At 39.3% G+C, this 21,811-nt stretch overlaps 1 protein-coding gene across 1 annotated transcript in view; it reads left to right on the top strand.

The window, feature by feature from the left end:
- NFATC3 (nuclear factor of activated T cells 3) overlaps positions 1–21,811 on the top strand; it is a 137,920-nt gene continuing 116,109 nt past the window's right edge. The window contains 1 exon segment of the mRNA XM_081217752.1: positions 1–381. Within this exon segment, the coding sequence (XP_081073878.1) occupies positions 279–381 (103 nt within the window). The 5' untranslated portion in view covers positions 1–278.

Genomic DNA, 21,811 nt, shown 5'->3' with positions numbered 1-21,811 from the left:
GCCGGTGGCGGCCGCTGTAGGGGGGCGGGGAATATCGTCTAAGGCGACCGTGGCAGCTTGGGCATCGACGACTGGCAGTGGTGGCGGCTCCTGGTGCGGTTCGGCGCGCGTCCAGTTTTAGAGTTCGGAACGGAACGCTCGACGTCGCGGTCCCCGCCCGGAAAGTTTGCTGCGGAGCTGCAACCTCCTGGCCGGCGCGGCCCGGCATGAAGCGGCGCTGAGGAGCCGCCGCCGCCGCCGCCGCCTGAGGAGGAGCCGCAGCACCCTGGGCCACGCCGATGACTACTGCAAACTGTGGCGCCCACGACGAGCTCGACTTTAAACTCGTCTTTGGCGAGGACGGGGCGCCGCCACCGCCGCCCCCGGTCTCGCGGCCTGCAGGTGGGTGCCGGGCGGGGCGGGAACGAGGAGCGTCAGCTCTTCTCGCTCGCAAGAGCTCGCCCCCTCCCTGCCTGGTCCCTTGGTTGTCCCGGGTCTGGTAACATCGTGTGTGTGTGTGTGTGTGTGTGTGTGTTGGGGGGGGGTGAGTGTCTGGTAACATAGTGTGTGTGTGTGTGTGTGTGTGTGTGTGTGGTGATGTCTGGTAACATCGTGGGGGGGGTGAGTGGTAACGTGTGTGTGTGTGTGTGTGTGTGTGTGGTGAGTGTCTGGTAACATAGTGTGTGTGTGGTGAGTGAAGAGCGGATTTAAACCGCTGAGGAGGTGTGTGGGTCGCAGCGACGTGGAAGTGGCCGCGGGCTAGGCTGGAAGCAAACTAGTGGGAAACTGGACTCCGGGACGCCTGTGGCTAGTGGACGCCCGGGGTTTGGAGGCCGAGGGTCGGGGCTGCTGCCCAGGTGGCGTCTGGTTGTCGCTGCTTTGCCAGCGTGGTGCGGAGGAAATGTCCCTGTGAAGTGTAAGCAGGTTTGGTTTTTCATCTATTCTAGGTTTTAAAAACAATCTTCATTTGAAAGATGCGCATTCTGGAAGTGCAGGAGCTCTCTAAAATTAGTGCACATGTCTGTTTAAATCTACTTTGCTAGGAGAGTTACACTGTAGTGTTAACTTCCACTTGTGCAAGTTAATGGCCCACATTTAATTCTAAGTGTAACTATAACGGGACTTTTCCGAAAACTGGGTTTCTTTTTTTTTTGAGCTAAGTGTTTCGGAAGATTTTAAGAAGTGGGGTGCCGTGTTTGTAATTTCCCTAGAAAGTTCTGGAAGTCAGTTTTTAAGAAAAAGCTCACCTCGGAAGATGTTTTAAAGGAGATCATGAGTTGGGTTTTAAAGGAGAGAGTGAAAGCCTGGGCACCATAATGCTTGGAGGTCAGACCAATCAGGAAATAGAAACAGGATGGTTGGGGACTCTCCTGTGACCTGGTTTGGAATACTGTGGTTCATTAAGTTCAGTTTCCTTATTACTTATGCAGGCGAACTTCAAAAGGGAGATGGATAAGACTAATCCCCTTTTATTTTTTCCGGTGTTAGGTGAATTACTTTATGTTCATATTGATGTTCAATAGACTGTTCTGTAGGGTTGCACTGAAAAACGTATCTGAACGTATGGCATAAGGATTCTCTGGGAAGTATTTGTACTGTATTATCAGCCCTATTAGTCTTTATATGTTAGATGTCTTTCTCAACATAGTAAATAATTTACAGTAGTTATTTGTTGGCTGCGTTTTTTTCAGTTCCACTGACATCATTTGAGCACCTATTATGCTCAAGGTAGTGTTAGGTAGTGTTATGATGGATACAGAAAGAACTGAGGCCCCTCAAGGAGCTTGGGAAATGGAATGGGGGGCACATAACCCAAATAACTGTGCTACTAGGCTGACTGAATGGTGGTGCAGCTTATAATAGAGGTAGAAACGGGGAAAGTGGCATTGGTGGAGAGGGTTGCATTGAATTGTACTTAGATTATGGGTATTTAATAAAATAAAATCTTGTTTGAATGAGTATTTATAAAGAAGATAAAGAGTTGATGATGTCAGCAAACCTTTATTGGGCACAAACTTGATTAGAGTACCTTAAATACCAAATATATGATCAATAAAGATGTTAACCAAACATATAAGTAATAAAGGATTATCATCAAGTAGGAGTTGTATGTACATCCAAAATATTAAATAACATTTAAATGCTATAAAAACAGCTATTTAAGGAATTATTTTTGCCATAAAACCCCTAAAAATTTTTTTGATACTAAATGGGTCTAGAGGAGTTAAGGTTTGAAACTTGATTTACAACTGATTTTCCCAAAGTTAAACTTGAGCAGTTTTGTTTGTGACAAAAAGTTCACTTTAAAGTAGTCTATTTTTTTTTAACATCTTTATTGGAGTATAATTGCTTTACAGTAGTGTGTTAGTTTCTGCTGTATAACAAAGTGAATCAGCTATACATATACATATATCCTCATATCTCCTCTAGTAGCTATTTTTTGTAAATTAAAAAAAATTAGGTTGAAATACACATGACATAAACCATTTTTAATTGAATGATTCAGTGGCATTTAGTGTATTCCCAGTGTTGTGCAATCACCACATCTAATTTCAACACATTTTCATCACCCCAAAAGGAAACCCCAAACCCAGTAAGCAGTTGCTCCTCATTCTCCCTTTTCCCCTTCAGGTCCCTGGCAGCCAAATCTCTAATCTGGGATCTGTCTCTATGGATTTACCTATTCTGGATATTTCATATAAATGGAATCATACATATGTGACCTTTTGTGTCGGGCTTCTTTCACTTAGCATAGTGTTTTTGTGGTTCATCCATGCTGTAGAACATCTCAGTATGTCATTTTTTTTTTTTTTTTGCGGTACGCGGGCCTCTCACCGTTGTGGCCTCTCCCGTTGCGGAGCACAGGCTCCAGACGCGCAGGCTCAGCAGCCATGGCTCATGGGCCCAGCCGCTCCGTGGCATGTGGGATCTTCCCGGACCCGGAACGGGGCACGAACCTGTGTCCCCTGCATCGGCAGGCGGACTTTCAACCACTGTGCCACCAGGGAAGCCCCGTCATTCTTTTTTAATGACTGAATCACGTTCAACTGTATATATACTCCAATTTGTTTATTCATCCATAGATGGACAGGACATGAGCTATTTCTACCTTTAGGCTATTGTAAATAGTGTTGCTATGAACACCTAGCAGCTAATTTTTAAATTCTATTGAAAAGGATGTGTTATTCAAAACTAAGGTTTCAAAGTATTTGTCCACAAAATTAATTTCATTTTTTAAATCCATTTCTTTTTTTAAAATTTTATTTATTTATTTTATTTTTGGCAGGCTTCTCATTGTGGTAGCTTCTATTGTTGTGAAGCACGGGCTCTAGGCGCACGGGCTTCAGTAGTTGTGGCCACTCGGGCTCAGTAGTTGTGGCTCGTGGGCTCTAGAGCGCAGGCTCAGTAGTTGTGGCGCACTGGCTTAGTTGCTCTGCCGCTTGTGGGATCTTCTGGGACCAGGGATCAAACCCGTGTCCCCTTCATTGGCAGGCGGATTCTCAACGACTGCGCTACCAGGGAAGTCCCTGATTTCATTTTACTATGCAAAATTATGAGTGTGTAGTTTGAAGGAACTAAGTGGATTAACTGACCTACATTTAGGATGATAAGGTGAAGTAAAGTGGGCCATGAAAGTAAAATTGCTTACTAGGATTCAGATCAGTATTGGGTCATATCAGTGAGTTTACTTGTTTCTGAATTCTCTTCCTCACTGAAGCAGAACATTCCATGAAGGCATTGATAATGTCTGTATCTTGTTCATGGATGCCTAACACAGTGCGTTTAACATAGTAGGCAACCAGTATTTGTTCAGTTAATGAAAAAGTACCACTTAAGTTTTGAGTAAGTCCTTACGGTTTTTTTGTTGTTGTCTTTTGGTGGTAGGGGAAGTTTATGAGACTTGTTTCAGTTCTTTGACTTTTATTGGTCAATTCCGTAAGACAGCAGATCTTGGTAATTTTGGGCTGCAGGTTTTCCTTCTCTCTCAAGGCTTAAGAGTACTTGTATCACATCTAAATTTCCATACAGAAGCTTTTTGAAAAATATTTGGAGGTGGGGGGGGATAGTGGATGGAGACTGAGAACAAGCCAAGGGGCTTAATTTAGTGAATATCCTAAGCAAGCTTGTTAAAGTACAAATTAGATGATTTGACACTTGATAAGTTCAATATGTTGTGACTTTTTTTTTTTTTTTTTTTTTTTTGCGGTACACGGGCCTCTCACTGTTGTGGCCTCTCCCGTTGCGGAGCACAGGCTCCGGACACACAGGCTCAGCGGCCATGGCTCACGGGCCCAGCCGCTCTGCGGCATGTGGGATCTTCCCAGACCGGTGCACGAACCTGTGTCCCCTGCATCGGAAGGCGGACTCTCAACCACTGCGCCACCAGGGAAGCCCTGTTGTGACTTTTTTTTAACATCTTTATTGGTGCATAACTGCTTTACAGTGGTGTGTTAGTTTCTGCTGTATAACAAAGTGAATCAGCTATACGTAAACATATATCGCCAGTAACTGACTTTTTAAGTTTATTGCTTACCAAGGTGTTTTGAGATTTTTCCATTAAAGAAAATTTAAGATCCTAGTCTTTAGCTTTTTGTTTTTTTTTAAATAGGACAGTGTTAACTTTGATTTTTTCCAGTTAAAAATGAATCAAAATACTATGTTTACATTTCTTTTACTTAATACCTAGTTTCAAAATGAAGAGCTACCTCAATAGGAAATAGAGAATTTAAAATTGCTAAGTGTTTAATGTATTTCATTAATATTATTTGCCATTATATTTTGCCATTATAAAGGGCAGTTTCTGGTGCTCTATTTTAGTGTATTGATTGTATATCTCTAATTTAGTTTGATGTTGTAATAATCTTTATGTTTCAAATTCAAAGTTTCATTCTCAGGGTTTGTTCATTACTAAACACTGACTTTTTAGTCCTGAATGAGAGTCACTGGGAGGAGGGTGTGCTATAGGTGTGTTATGTCTTATCTCCTGCTGCTTTTTGAAAGGGGAGAAATATCTTAGATACAATATGTATTTTTGTAAGAAATTGTAGTTTTATCAGATACCAGTTTAGTACCTTTTTCACATGAAGTTGAGGAAAAAATTTTTAAGTAAAAATTTAAAAAATGAAGTTGAGGAACTTTTTCTAGATCATTGTCCTCGTCTTTAATCTGTAGTGTTCTACTCTGTTTAGTGCTTGGACATCTGATTCTGTTCTTTATAATTTACTGTCTTGTAGATAATTTCATTTTCTCATTTTTTTGTTTTTATTGATAATTTATACTCAGTGGTTTTGTTTTATCTTGTTTTAAATGAGCTAATATATTTAAAGCTCTTAGCACAGTCCTTGGCCCAGTGGTGCTCATTAAGTGATGGTGGTTAACATTTTTTTAAAAACACAAAAACTGACGATAGATTATTTTTTATTTCCTCCTATTTCCTAGACCTTTTTCCTATACTAAACTAAAACATTTAGAGAGAGTAGGGGCAGATGAGAGATCCTGTCTTAAACCTTTCTTAGATGAGTTGGAATATTTGTCTTAGATATTTTTATTTTTTCCTTTTAATTCTATTATCTTTTCAATGTTACCTTCTTTCTCATATCTTACTAAACATAAGTACTGAAAGTCACTTGCTTTTAATTACGTTTTTTACTTTCTTGAATTAAGTTGTTACTAAGTATGGTGTGAAGGATGGTTAATTTGTTAACCATACTAAGTATAATTGGATATTTAAATCAGTATGAAAAAAGAGAAGTTGCTTGTATGGTTTCCTGTAGAAATTAATGGTGTGTTTGCACGGCGCATTAGATACTGTAAAGGAAGATTTGATTACTGCTGAACCTTACTTTCATACCATAGGTCAGCTTTCTTTTTAGACTCGAATGCAGTGAGAATATATATTAAGTGATTGGATAAACATTTCACCATTTCACTTGGAAGAATAATATAATATTCTGTTTCCTTGACACTTTTCCTGATGGGGTAGAGGATGCTTCTAAGGGTATTAGCAGAATTTTGTGATGGAGATTAATGAATAAATGTGTTTTAGTGAGTATGGGGAAAAATTGAGGAAAAAATTTCAATGTCATATTGTTTTGTTAAAACTTTATCACTGTAAGAGCATTTGCTATACCTGTGCTTTCTTAGCTTTTCCCATTTACCAATACAGAAGGGATATTTTGACATATATTCTAAACTATTAGCAGAGGTAATACTGTGGTTTTATTAGATGATATGAAAATTAAAAGTTGGCATTATGTACATCGCTAAGAAATTGTGGGGGTCTAGTAAGGCCTGAATCTTAAGTATTTAAGGGCATTTGAGATATTAAGGTAAATTATAGAATCAACTTATTATGACTTGCCTTTCTGTGGCAACCAGTAAGCTTCACGTAAAATTACTGTATTTTTATTGAAGTATATCCCAAACTCTGCTTTTGAGTCTTGCTCTGTATTTATTTTTTCAATGCAGTGTGATCATGAGGACATTTTTGGTAAGAAATTGTGGAGTTTGTTCTTCAGAAAAAGTAATAAATAAGATACAAATATATAAAATGGAATATTTTAAGAGAAGATAATTAGTTGTGTTATTGATTGTGAAGTTTAACGCCCTTTACTTTCCTTCTTAGTATTGAGTAGTTGGTGATTCAATATGTGATGTTTTATTTTAAGTAAGAGGTGGGGTTGAGAAAGCCAGAATACATTGAAGTCAGTTGCATTACTCCTGAGAGTTAGGAAACCTGAGTAGGTTGAGCCTCATTTGATAGTAAGCAGTAGTTTGACTGCTCACAGCAGTAACATAAATAAGGGAGGTGTTGTCTAAAGCTGTCCTGGTGGGTCAGGGGAGTAGACACAGCAGACTTGGCAGTAAGCCTGGCTTCTAAAACAAAATCCAAGTCATCAAATTTGCCCAGGCATGCCATATGAGGTTCAAGTAACAGTGGAATTTAAGAGGAGTGAGTTTGTTCAGGGAGGCTTAGGAGAGTCACAAGCAGTAGCAAGCTTTTTTAACAGCCATAATTTTAGCTCAAACATAGCATGAGTCTGCATATATTTCAGCATTTCTGGTAATGTTTATATAATTATATTGCATGACTCTCACCTGTTTGCCTGAATTCGGTAAACTTGAGAAGAGAGGAACAATTAGACCTGTAATATTTAAGCAGAATGTTGTATGAATTGTCTGTGAATTGATAGCGGACATTTAATCGTTGGGACAGCTCTAGTTAACATATTGGTATTCCTGTGTGTAAGGGAAATTCATCTTTATGAAAGCCTGAAAGTCTCAGGTACACTGGAGAAGTAACCTGAAGTCTTCATTTTCCTACAAAATGTACAGTTTCCATATGTCTTATGTTTCAGAAGCAGGTGAGATTTTTAATATTTTAAAATACGTTTTCAGTGTCTTAAAATTTCTATATTTCTTAATTTTGTATTAAATTTTCATCAGCTTTTAGAAAATAGGTAGGATTATGTGAGCTTTGAAATTATAACTTTTTTCAATAATGTTGATTTATATCACATGTAAAAATATTTCTAAAAACATTTTTTTCCATCATTGGCCAGAACACTTTAATGGACAGTTTGTGAGTTTTATTTATTTATTTATTTATTTATTTATTTATTTATTTATTTATTTATTTATTTATTTATTTATTTATGGCTGCGTTGGGTCTTCGTTGCTGCGTGCGGGCTTTTCTCTAGTTGCAGAGAGCGGGGGCTACTCTGTTGCGGTGTGCGGGCTTTTCACTGCGGTGGCTTCTCTTGTTGTGGAGCGCAGGCTCTAGGTGCGCGGGCTTCAGTAGTTGTGGTACATGGGCTCAGTAGTTGTGGCTCACAGGCTCTAGAGCGCAGGCTCAGTAGTTGTGGCGCAGGGGCTCAGTCGCTTCACGGCATGTGGGATCCTACTGGACCAGGTCTCGAACCCGTGTCCCCTGAATTGTCAGGCGGATTCTTAACAACTGCGCCACCAGGGAAGTCCTGTGAGTTATATTTAAATGTAAATATTTTTCAGTATTACTTTATTGTTTTATTTTTATTTTTTTTTGCGGTAGGCGGGCCTCTCACTGCTGTGGCCTCTCCCGTTGCGGAGCACAGGCTCCGGACGCGCAGGCTCAGCGGCCATGGCTCACAGGACCAGCCGCTCCGCGGCATGTGGGATCTTCCTGGACCGGGGCACGAACCCGTGTCCCCTGCATCGGCAGGCAGACTCTCAACCACTGCACCACCAGGGAAGCCCCAGTATTACTTTAAAATAAAAAAGACTTAAGTAAAAATGGCATTCAGAAATTGTTGAAGCTAGATGATGGGTGTATGGGAATACACATAGTATTCTCTGTACTTTTGTGTATGTTTTTAAATTTCCATAATAAAAAGTTTAAAAATGACATTAAAAAAAACTACTCAAGCTCTTTAATGTTCTAGATTAGGATAGAAAAAATATTCACTTAAAAAAAAACAGCATTGTGAAGTTAATGGAATTTGCTGTTGCATGTAATTTTTTAGAAAACTGGTTTAACAAATAAAAATAAAAACTAGTTGTGGTATGTCTGATTTACAAAACTCGTTTCTCTCTTTGGGTAGAATTAGTAGTGGGTGTTAGTAGTGTACATAAATAGGAAGTAAACTGATCTTGTGATGTGCTTTTGAGTAGGTATTTTTTAGTTTTTAAAATATTTTCTAAGTAACTATATGGGATCAGATAAATTCACTTATTGTTTAATGATTTAAGGGCTTAAAATTTTTAATGTTTGAAAAAAATTTTAATGTTTGATCATGTTGCTTGTATCTATCAGTCTAATGTTTATTTATTTTTTAAAAATTAATTAATTTATTTATTTTTGGCTGCGTTGGGTCTTTGTTGCTGCACGCGGACTTTCTCTAGTTGTGGGGAGCTGGGGCTACTCTTCGTTGCGGTGTGTGGGCTTCTCATTGTGGTGGCTTCTCTTGTTGTGGAGCACGGGCTCTAGGATGCGCAGGCTTCAGTAGTTGTGGCACACGGGCTCAGTAGTTGTGGCTCGCGGGCTCTAGAGCGCAGGCTCAGTAGTTGTGGCGCACGGGCTTAGTTGCTTCGCGGCATGTGGGATCCTCCCGGACCAGGGCTTGAACCCGTGTCCCGCGCATTAGCAGGCGGATTCTTAACCACTGCACCACCAGGGTAGTCCCCTATGTTTATCAAGTATTGTCAGTCTCTTAAACTTTTAAATTTATGATGAAATGAAACTAGAGAACTCGATTTAATTTTAAGCTTAGAATTTTAATCTTACTGTATAATTAGTAGAGATTAATTCACAAAAATAATACACATATAAATCCTTTTGATTTGTAAACATTTCAGAGCAAAGAAGATCTGAAATTTATATCTTACATTTTGTGAATCATATTGAATACTAAAGGAATACAAGTTTTAACCTTGTCCTTTATGTAAGGAAAGTCTTTGGGGAAAATATACAAAGTTTTATCTAAATGTTACTTTTTAATTTTTTTATTGCTGTATACACGTTTTAAGGAAACTTTATTTCCTCTGCCATCAACACTTCCTTAGAGTTTTTACTTCCTTTTAGTAAAGGTTTTTCAATGAAGAATGGCATTCAGAAATTATTGAAGGTAGATGATAAATGTATGGGGACTCATTATACTATACTCTCTACTTTGTTTTCTTTTTAAAATATTTATTCATTTATTTGGTTGCACCAGGTCTTTCTTAGTTGTGGCAGGTGGGCTCCTTAGTTGCGGCTCGAGGGCTCCTTAGTTATAGCATGCAAACTCTTAGTTGAGGCATGCATGTGGGATCTAGTTCCCTGACCAGGGATCAAACCCAGTCCCTCTGCATTGGGAGCACGGAGTCTTATCCACTGCGCCACCAGGGAAGTTCCTCTTTATGTTTGAAAATTTCTGTAATACAGAGTTTTGAAATCTTTAAACCATGATGCAGAGTAAGAAATACATTTTATGTTTTGAGCCAGCACACACATACATGTTTATACACAGAAAACTGAGATAGAAGTTTCAATAAAGTAGCATTTACCTTTACTCTGGCATTACCCTCACATTTTCTTTTTCATTATTTTAAAACATTGTTGGTCATGTCTTACTAATAGATCACTACCTTCAGTTTGAAAACCAGAGCTCTAGGAGATGGTTTCGTAGTTCTGATTATATTAAAACTATTAGGTCATTGACAAGTTCTTGTTAGTCAAGCCATATTTCCCATGTCTGTAGTTCTTTAATACATTTTTTTTTTTTTTTTTTTTGCGGTATGCGGGCCTCTCACTGTTGTGGCCTCTCCCGTTGCGGAGCACAGGCTCCGGATGCGCAGGCCCAGCGGCCATGGCTCACGGGCCCAGCCGCTCCGCGGCATATGGGATCCTCCCAGACCGGGGCACGAACCCGTATCCCCTGCATCGGCAGGCGGACTCTCAACCACTGCGCCACCAGGGAGGCCCTAATACATTTTTTTAAAATTATTTTTTATTGTGGTTGCCGAGGCGGGGAGGGAGAGGGATGGACTGGGAATTTGGGGTTGATAGATGCAAGCTATTATATTTAGAATGGATAAACAACAAGGTCCTACTGTATAGCACAGGGAACTATATTCAATCTCCTGGGATAAACCATAATGGAAAAGAATGTTATTTAAAGAATGTGTATATGTGTGTGAAACTGAGTCACTTTGCTATAACATTGGCACAACATTGTAAATCAACTATACTTAAGTTAAAAAATTATTTTTTATTGAATTAGCTTATTGCTGTCTTTTAAAAAATTAAGTAATTAATTAATGGCTGCGTTGGGTCTTCGTTGCTGCATGTGGGCTTTCTCTAGTTGCAGCGAGCGGGGGCTGCTCTTCATTGCTGTGCACGGGCTTCTCATTGCAGTGGCTTCTCTTGTTGCGGAGCACGGGCATTAGGCGCACGGGCTTCAGTAGTTGTGGCTCGGAGGCTCCAGAGTGCACGCTCAGTAGTTGTGGTGCACGGGCTTAGTTGCTCCGTGGCATGTGGGATCTTCCTGGACCAGGGCTCCAACCCTTGTCCCCTGCATTGGCAGGCGGATTCTTAACCACTGCGCCACCAGGGAAGCCCCTATTGCTGTCTTTTTATTGGATTAGTTGGTTGATAAATTATGCCACTTCCTGAAAATGAGTTATATCTTCCCCTTTCTCTGCTCTATGGCCAAAATCAAGTCTTGGTCACCTCCTGTTTGGATTTGTGTAGTTTTTTCTTCATACTTTATAGCCCCCCAAATAAGTTTTGAAAGTCACAGCTAAGATCATCTTTGATTCCTGCTCCCTTGTGTCTGTAACCTGCCTCTTCACTCGTTTTCCTCATTGTGCTTTACCTTTTTTTTTGGGGGGGGTGCTGCGTTGGGTCTTCATTGCTGCACGCAGGCTTTCTCTAGTTGCGGCGAGCGGGGGCTACTCTTTGTTGCAGTGCACAGGCTTCTCATTGTGGTGGCTTCTCTTGTTGCAGAGCACGGGCTCTAGGCGTGTGGGCTTCAGTAGTTGCAGCACTAAGGCTCAGTAGTTGTGGCTCGCAGGCTTAGTTGCTCCACGGCATGTGGGGTCTTCCTGGACCAGTGATTGAACCCATGTCCCCTGCATTGCCAGGCGAATTCTTATCCACTGCACCACCAGGGAAGTCCCCTGTGTTTTACCTTTTTTATATCCCTTACTCTTACATTAGTATCAAGTTCATCATCTTTGGTTTTATTTATCTCTTTTCAGTCCTAACATGAAATCTTTCCTTCTACCCATTTGTCTGAACTGCCTCTGCCATCCATATATTATTTCATAGTCTTTTTCTTTTGTGAGGCAATTTAGAAACATTAGTTTGAGTAGTGCTGAGCTAGATCTGGGTTCTAAATTCATATCTATTGCTAGTTGAGTGACACTACTTAAAAAGCACAGAATAATTTCAGGCTAATTTAATTTTTTCATTTTATAAGAGAGGAAATTGAGGTTCAGGATGGCTTGCCCAGGGTCATTTAACTAGTTAGTTACAAAACAGAGACCCAGGATATCTGGCTCCTAGTCTTTGTTCTTCTCTAGTTAATTGCTTAATTTCTGCTTGAAAATCCTAGAGTTGTTTTTGCACAGCCTATAATTTTGATCATTTTTGTAACTGTTCCTTTTTTTGTGCGTTGTGAGGTAAATATTTAATCCAATATTATTGACTACCTATTTATGTGCAAGTTATTTTTATATACATTATTTCTAAGTCTCATGATAACCTGAAGAGGAAGGTACTGTTTCCATTTTACCTGAGGAAGCAGAAATGAAGGTAGATTTGACCATCTAGAAAGTAGAAGGGTTGGGATTTGAACCCAGGTTTTCTGAGTTTGGCTCTTTCTACTATTCCTCTTGCCTCTCTCCTCCCAGGAAGAGTTTAAGTATAGAAATAGTTTTTCATTTGGTAAAACCAAGACTCATGGTGAAGCACATGGACTCAAACATGTCTGAGCCAGGGTTTACAAGTTACACGTGTGTTCCTGTGACTAGATTTTCTGCTTTTGGCTCAGAATGGCCACTTGAGGGATGCTTCTTACTCCCGCCTGCTCTAGACATTTTTAAATGGTAGCAGTGGGACTTGCCTGGTGGCACAGTGGTTAAAAATCTGCCTGCCAGTGCAAGGGACACGGTTCTGTCCCTGGTCGGGAAGATCCCAAATGCCGCAGAGCAACTAACCCCGTGTGCCACAACTACTGAGCCCGCGTGCTGCAACTACTAACGCCTGTGCGCCTAGAGCCTGTGCTCTGCAACAAGAGAAGCCACTGCAGTGAGAAGCCTGCACACCGCAATGAAGGGTAGCCCCCGCTCACCACAACTAGAGAAAGCCCGCACGCAGCAACGAAGACCCAATGCAGCCAAAGATAAACAAATTAATTAAAAGAAAAACTTACTGTGTCAGTATTATTATGTATGAATATGATTCAGTTTATTGGAGTGGATGTATATTAAATACAGCAGTAATACAGGTACAGAGAAGGCCCACTGAGAGCGTAAATGACAGAGTTTAACTTTGAAAGGTCACAGAAGAGGTTACAATTGACCTGAATCCAGTAGGATGATTTGCCTTAGGTAGATAGGGTAGGAAATACATTTCAGGCCCATTGATGACCACTCCCAAAAACACAAGTTAGCATGGTCCTTTCATTTTGGAAGGTTGAAGATCAGGCTATAGTATCCAGATGTGGCTGGAGAAGGAGAGCCTGTTATGCTGTATTGAGGAGTTTGGATTTTAGATTGAATGAAGACAGGGAGCTGTCAAAGGATTCCAAGCTGGGCAGGAATGTCAGATTTGTGGCTTAGATCTCTCTGCTACACTGTGGATAACGGATTGAGTAAGGCAGGAATGGAGGCAAGAGCAGTGTTGTTTCTGAGAAATGATAATGGGCAGAGGAGTGGAGATGGCAAGTTGGGAATGACGCTGAGATAGATTTAGGGGAAAGAAATCAAAAGGACTGGTATCAATTGACTAAGGAGAGGGAGGAGACTAGGATTATTTCTGTTTTTCTAATTTTGGTCAACTGTGATAGGAGAAACAGATTTGGAGGTGGGAAGGGGGAAAGATGATTCATTTTAATAAAATATACCAGGTACTATGAAAAGTCTGGGAGGCTTATATGCTGTTTTACCAAAGAGTGATAAAGTTTGGAGAAGAGATTAGACAAAGTAAAAAGGGGGTTTGGACTTATGGTGGGGTGTAAGTTGTGGGTAGGTGACTAGGAAATGTATGATAAATAAGGGTTGTTTTGTAAGATTTGTTATGCAGACAGGAGTAGTTCTCTTCCTGGTACGGGAGAGGGGAACACCTTTATAAAGGGAAATTTTTGCCCAGCTTTTGGGCAGAAAGGGAGAGGGCAGAGAGTTCTTCCTGTTTGCTGTTTTTCAATTGACTTCAGCTCAAATAATCCTTATGCCAAAGTTGCATATTTTGGAGTAGCATATTCTGATCCCCTTCAATAATAAACTATTTGTTTAAAGTGAACAGTTTGGCAAGTTTTGACACATGTATATCTATGGAAATTTCATCACATTAAAGGTAGTGAACATATCCATCACCCCAAAAGTTTCCACGTGTCCTTTGTCATCATTCCCACCCACACACATTTCCCCTTTTCCCAGACAACCACTGAAATCACTATAGAAAACATATAAATGGGATCATGAAGTATATAGTTTCTTTGTCTAATTTCTTTCATTTGACATTGTTATTTTGAGATTCATCCATGTTAATGAGCCTATCAATAGGTCATTCATTTTTTAAGAAATATTTATTTATTTATTTGTTTGCGTTGGGTCTTACTTGGGGCACACGGGATCTTCGTTGTGGCATGCAGGATCCTTTTTTTTTTTTTTTTTTTGGTTGCAGCGTGCAGAATCTTTAGTTGAGACATGTGGGATCTAGTTCCCTGACCAGGGATCGAACCCTGGGCCCCCTGCATTGGGAGCGTGGAGTCTTAGCCACTGGATCACCAAGGAGGTCCCAGGTCATTCATTCTTATTGGAGAGTAGTTTCCATTGTATGCATATCCCACACTTTGTTTATCCATTCACCTCTTGATGGGCTTGGATTGTTTTGGCTTACCAATAAAGCTGCTGTGAACATCATGTATAAGTCTTTGTGTGGGCATATATTTCCTTTATCCTTGGACCTATGGTTGTATCATGTGGTAGGTATGTTTAACTTTTTGAGAAACTGATAAACTGTTTTCCAAAGTGGATATATCATTTCACATTCCTTACTAGCAGTGAAAATGTACATTTCCACATTTTCACCTATGTTTTGGTGTGGTCAGTCTTTTTAATTTTAGTCATTCTAATAGGTGTGTAGTAGTATCTCCTTGTGGTTTTATTTTACACTTCCCTAATGACTAATGCTGTTGAACATCTTTTTATATGTCTTTTTTGTGAAGTGTCTGTTTAAGTCTTTTGCCTATTGAAAAAAGCTTTTCATATTGAAATAATTGTAGATTTACAGAATGTTGCAAAAAATACAGAGAGGGAGTTTCTGGGTATGCTTTAGTCAGTTTCTCCCAGTGATAAACTCTTGCATAATTATAGTATAATATCAAGACCAGGAAAATGACATTGCTACAATCCACCAAACTTATTCACTTGTCACCATTTTTTTTTTTTTTGGTCACCATTTTTACATGCACTCTCTGTGTGTATGTGTAGTTCTGGACAATTAAAAAATTTTTTTAAATTAATTTTTATTGGAGTATCATTGATTCACAATGTTGTGTTAGTTTCTGCTGTACAGCAAAGTGAATCAGTTATACATATACCTATATCCACTCTTTTTAGATTCTTTTCCCATATAAGTTCTGTGCAATTTTATCACATGTGTAGGTTCGTGTATCCACTGCCACAATCAAGATGCAGAACTATTCATTACCACAAAGTTCCATCTCATTAATCCCTTTATAGCCACCCTACTTCCCTCCCACCTCCCCACCCCAGTCTCTGATTCCTGGTAACCACTAATCTGTTCTCTATCTCTATAATTTTATTTTAAGAAAATGTTATATAAATTGAGTCATATATTGTACTATTTAACCTTTTGAGATTGGCTTTTCCACTCAGTATAATTCCTTGGTGATCCTTCCAAGTTGTTATGTATATTAAATTTGTTCCTTTTAATTACTGAGTAGTATTCCTTGATACAGATGTATTACAATTTGTTAACCTTTTACCCATTGAAGGACATTTGGTTATTTCCAGTTATTGGCTGTTATGGATAAATTTACTGTGAACATTTGTGTGTAGATTTTTGTGTGGATATAAGTTTTCATTTCTCTTGTATAAATGACTAAAAGTGCAGTTGCCCCCCAACCTGCAATATGTGAGTTAAGTTTTATAAGGAATTGCCACACTTTCACATTCCCACCTGTAGTGCACAGGTTACCCAGTTTCTCCGCATCTTAGGCAGCATTTGGTATTATCGGCATTTCTTATTTTAGCCATTCTGATGTGTGTGTAGCGATATCTCATTATGGTTTTGATTGATATTCCCCTAATGACTAACACTATTAAGCATCTTTTTTTATCATCTGTATATCATTTTTGGTCAAGCATCTATTGAAGTCTTTGCATCTTTAAAAATTTTTTTTATTGTTGAGTTTTGAGCAATGTTTACTTTTTTTAGACACAAGTCCTTTATCAGATATATGCTTTGCAAAGAGTTTCTCTTAATCTATGGCTTGTCTTTTCATTAACAGTGTCTTTTGCAGAGGTTTTTAGTTTTGATGAAGTTTGATTTATCAATTTGTTCTTTTGTGGATTGTGCTTTTGATGTTACAGCTGAGAAATCTTTGCCTAATCTGTAGAACAAAAAAGAAGCAGACTCATAGAGAACAAACTAGTGGTTACCAGTGGGGAGAGGGAAAGGAAGAGGGGCAATAAAGAGGTAGAGGATTAAGAGGTACAAACCACTAAATAGAAAAATAGCTGCAAGTATATATTGTACAACATGGGGAGTATAGCTAACATTTTATAATAACTATAAATGAAGTATATAACCTTTCAAAAAATAAACTGCAAAAAAAAAATAGAGAAATCTGCTTAACCTTAGTTCACAGAGATTTTCTCCAAGGTTTTCTTTTGGAGGTTTTATAGTTTTGGGTATTGTATTTAGGTCTGGGTTCTATTTTGAGTTAATTTTTTGTGTGTATGGTGTGAGGTATGGACCCAAGTTCATTGTGTTTACATATGGATATCCAGTTCTTCCAGCCCCATTTGTTGAAAAAGCTATCCTTTTCCACTGCATTACCTTTGCACCTTTTTCAAAAATCAGTTGACCATATATGCGTGAGTTTATTTTTTGACTGTGTTCTATGTTGAGTTGTGTGTCTGTTCTTTACAGATACTGCACTGTCATTTCTGTACCTTTTTTATAGTAACTCTTGAAATCAGATAGTGTCATTTTTCCAACTTTGTTCTTTTCCAGATTGTTTTGGCTATTCTAAACCTTTTGCCTTTCCATATAAATTTTAGAATCTGCCAAACTGTTTTCCAGACTAGCTGCACCATTTTATATTCCTATCAGCAGTGTACAAGAGTTCCAGTTTCTCCACATCCTTGCTAATACTTGTTATTTTTCTATTGTGGTCTCTCACTGTGGTTTTGATTTGCATTTCTCTAACGACTAACAATGTTGAACATCTTTTCATATGCTTACTGGCTATTTTTACATCTTCTTTGCTGAAATGTGTATGCAAGTCCTAAAAATATTTCCATTTTTAAATTGGGTTGTTTGTCTTTTTGTTGTTGAGTTTTAAGAGTTCTTTATATATTCTGGTATTCTGGATACTGTTTGAGACTATATCATATGCTTGTAACAGTACATTCTTTTCACATGGTGTGCATTCCATCCTAGAATCCCCCAAACCCCTCATTGATTTTTTATTTATTTTATTTTTAATGATTTTTTTTGATGTGGACCATTTTTAAAGTCTTTTTGAATTTTGTTACAATATTGCTTCTGTTTTATATTTTGGTTTTTTGGCTGCAAGGCATGTGAGATCTTAGCTCCCCGACCAGGGATTGAACCCTCACCCCCTGCATTGGAAGGTGAAGTCTTAACCACTGGACCGCCAGGGAAGTCCCCCTGGTTGATTTTTTTAAAGTTACATAGGTTAAAGTTTCATTCTTTGTGATGTATAGTTCTTTGGGCTTTAGCAAATGCATAGAGTTATTTATTCCTTACCCTAATACCATATAGAACAGTTTCATTATTTTAAAAATTCACCCACTCCCTCTTACCTTTATGTCTGGTTTCTTTCACTTTGCAAAATGCATTTAAGATTCATCTGTGTCATTGTATGACTAAATATCTAGTTCCTTTTTATCACTATAAAGTATTCCACTGTATGGATTTATCACAGTTTATCCATTTACCTGTTGAAAGATAATTTGGTTCCTCTTGATATTTGGCAATTATGAATAAATCTTCTGTGAAGAGTCACATACAGGTTTTTGTGTGAACATAAGTTTTTAATTCACTTGGTCTTCTCATAAAATCGTTTTGGTTTCATTAGTTTTTCTCTGTTCTCTGTTTTCTGCTTTGATCTTCATTATTGCCTTTCAAACAGAGAATTTTAAGAAAGAGGAGTGGCTAATATCTGCTTTTTCAAGGAGATTGATACAGGTACAGTGTATCCGAAGCCAGATAACACTGGAAAGTGAAGTGGAGACAGTGACAGTACACTACTGTTTCTAAAAATTTAGTTTTTAGAGCAAGTTCTCTCAACTTTGGCATTATTGACTTTATTTATTTATTTATTTATTTATTTATTTATTTATTTATTTGGTTGTGGCAGGTGGGCTCCTCAGTTGTGGCACGCGGGCTCCCCAGTTTCAGCATGTGAACTCCTAGCTGTAGCATGCGTGTGGGATCTAGTTCCCTGACCAGGGATTGAACCCTGGCCCCCTGCATTGGGAGCACAGAGTCCTAACCACTGCACCACCAGGGAAATCCTATTATAGACATTTTGGACTAGATAATTCTTTGTTTTAAAGGGAGCTGAGGGAATTCCCTGGCTGTCCAGTGGTTGGGACTTGCCCTTCCACTGCAGGGGGCATGGGTTCGATCCCTGGTTGGGGAACTAAGATCCCTCAAGCTGCGCAGTGTGGCCAAAAAAAAGGGGGTAAGATGTTTAGCAGCATCAGCATCCCTGGCCCCTACTCTCCATATGTCAGTTGTATCCCTCTAGCTGTGACAATCGAAAATGCTTCTAGACATTGTCAAATGTTCCCTGTGGGGCAAAATTGTCCCCTATTGAGAAACCAGTGTTTTAGAGGAAGGAGGACGGAGAAGACCCTAAAGAAGAACTCAAATCTCAAGGAAGCTTTTTAAAGGAAGTGAGAGATTGAAGGAAGCAGCCAGTGAGAGAAGGAGAGAAGGGAAAAGTTGAAGTTATGAAAAAGAAGATAGCTGATGGAATTCGGGGCTGGAAATTAGATCATAGCTGGAGAGAATAGCTTTCTATCTGAGATGAGTCACTTTTTTTTTTACAAAAAAGGAAGAAATGAAAAGGATAAATGTAGAATTTGTATAGATACATGTATTTTTGAGGGTGGCATAGGAGATATTGGCTCTTTGTCAAGTAGGGTCAGGATCCCTTGCTAAATGGGATGTCACTATGGAGCCGATGACTGAAGAGATTAGAAGTTTGGGATATGGAAAATAAGAGAGGGAGAGAAGGCAGTTGAAGTGATGGAATTTGCGATACAGACTAGATAAGGAAGGAAGTAAAGCCAGGAGGTGAAAGATAGTTTGAAAGAAAAGGGAGGGGTTCAGAGACTGTGCATCTAGATGAGGTAACACAGTGGGTATAATGGAATAAGAGAAGAGAGTGATGAATAGTTAGGGCTAGTGTTCAGAGATGGGAATCTGAGTTTTAAGATTACAGATGTTAAATGGGCTCTGGCAATATCAAAGTCCAAGTTAGGTTCCTGGGAGTTGGATACTAAAGTAAGGTGAGGGGTGAAGGGCAAGGATGTTGAAGACACCTAGGATCAAGTAGACATGGAGTGTCAAGGAAGCCTGTGTCAGATGCCAGTGACCTAAAGGCCATTAGATACTGGTAATAACAGGTGGAAGGTGATTTAGCTGGATGGTGTGGGCCTTCCAAAAACTGGTAAGAGATGTTCCAAAAGCTGGGAGAGGTGTGTAGGAATAGTTGAAAGAGTGTTGACTCTATCTTTTGGGCCCAGAATATGAATTTCAGAGTTGATGGGTAGGCAGCCATACATTACAATGACTACTAGAGAAGCAGTGTCATTAAGGGAACCAACTTTAAATTTGAGAGATAGGGATGGGAGGGAGTCTTCTGTTAAGAGATCGACAGCAGAGAGGAGTCGGGTGGAAGGTGTCATCCTTATTTGTAGCCTGAAGCCCAGGGGAAAAGTGAAGAGTAATAAGGGATTAAGAGAAGAAACAAGATGTAAAAGAGAATACTGGGTTTGGGAGAAAGGGAGTGATTATAATACATGACATTTCTTTCTAGACACCATGGTTCTTGTACACTCATTGAAGGCATAAGGATTAGGATTCATATCACTGTGGTAAAGGACTTACTGGTGTGGTTTATTAGAGGACTACTTTTAAAATTCTTATATTATGCTTTTATTATTATTTGATAATACACTGTCAGTCTTTTTGTTTGTTTTTTGACTGTGTCGCACGGCTTGTGGGATCTTAGTTCCCTGACCAGGGATCGAACCTGGACCCTTGTCAGTGAAAGCATGGAGTCCTAACCACTGGACCATCGGAGAATTCCCTGCTGTTAGTTTTTTAAGTAGTGGAACTCTATCATTGATTTAAAAATTATAGTCAATAGTAATATGCAGATTATTGAGACCCAGATTTGTTTCTGTTCTGTTAAATGTTATATATAATAAGTCTGACATTTATTTGATGTCTGTTCCAGATATAATAATAGGTGTTGATATAGATTATCTAGAATCCTCACAACAACCTTTCAGTGTAGATATTATCCTCAATTTACAGATGAGGTAATTGAAACTCAGATTAATTAACTTAATGAAGGTAAGGCAACTAGTAAGTGGTATATTTGACTCCAAAGACAGTGTTCTCCAATGTATTTTTCTCCTTTGATTTCCCGCCCCCCAGGCTTATTGAGTTAGTACATGCTATCTCCTAAATATGATACACAACCCAATTTTCGTCTAGTGTGGTCTTACTGTGTTCTGTATTTGTGTTGGAATCATCATAAGAACACTTCATTGTTTTCTCTCTTCTTTTAAGGGATTTTTCCCCAGCTTCTCATGGTCATTTGAATTTTGTCTTCTGTAGTACCTGCCGTTATGTATAATTAATACAGATAGTATAATACTGGGAAATATGAATATATATTTGATATCTTTATATTGTTTATTCAAAAGTAACTTGAAAAGGATAAGTTCTAAATGCTGATATCCATGTCTCTGTCTTCAAAACAATTTATCTACCTAATTGCTACCATGATTTCTTGCCCTATTCATGAGAATGTCACATGGGATGGGCTCAAAGCCTTATTATTATAATCTAGGTAGATTTAATTTTTCTCTTAATTGTTTTCTCCTTGTAGGACACTATAATGGCTATCTTAGGAGAAAATTGTTCTCGCTTTTTTTTTTTTTTTTTTGCGGTATGCGGGCCTCTCACTGCTGTGGCCTCTCCCGTTGCGGAGCACAGGCTCCAGACGCTCAGGCCCAGCGGCCATGGCTTGGGCCCAGCCGCTCTGCGGCATGTGGGATATTCCCGGCCCGGAGCACGAACCCGTGTCCCCTGCATCGGCAGGCGGACTCTCAACCACTGCGCCACCAGGGAAGCCCCTCGCTTTTTTTTTTTTTTTTTTTAAATATATTTATTTATTTATGGCTGCGTTGGGTCTTCGTTGCTGCGCGTCGGCTTTCTCTAGTTTCAGCGAGCAGGGGCTACTCTTCGTTGCAGTTCACAGGCTTCTCATTGCAGTGGCTTCTCTTGTTGCAGAGCTCGGGCTCTAGGCGCACGGGCTTCAGTAGTTGTGGCTCGTGGGCTCTAGAGCGCAGCCTCGGTAGTTGTGGCACATGGGCTTAGTTGCTCCGCGGCATGAGGATCTTCCCAGACCAGGGCTCGAACATGTGTCCCCTGCATTGGCAGGCGGATTCTTAACCACTGTGCCACCAGGGAAGTCCCTTGGCTCTTTTTTTTTTTTTTTTAGACAAAATCAGACTAGTACATATTCTATAGATGACTAAATTTAGATAAATAAGATGACCTTATTTATTTTTTCCAACGTGTGGCTGTTAAGCTATGATTGCAGCCCCATTTCTATGCTATTGACTTCTT

This window comes from Mesoplodon bidens, assembly GCF_964165515.1.
Source record: "Mesoplodon bidens genome assembly, chromosome: 18".
NCBI lineage: Eukaryota > Metazoa > Chordata > Mammalia > Artiodactyla > Ziphiidae > Mesoplodon > Mesoplodon bidens.
This window is presented reverse-complemented; position numbering and strand designations above follow the sequence as displayed.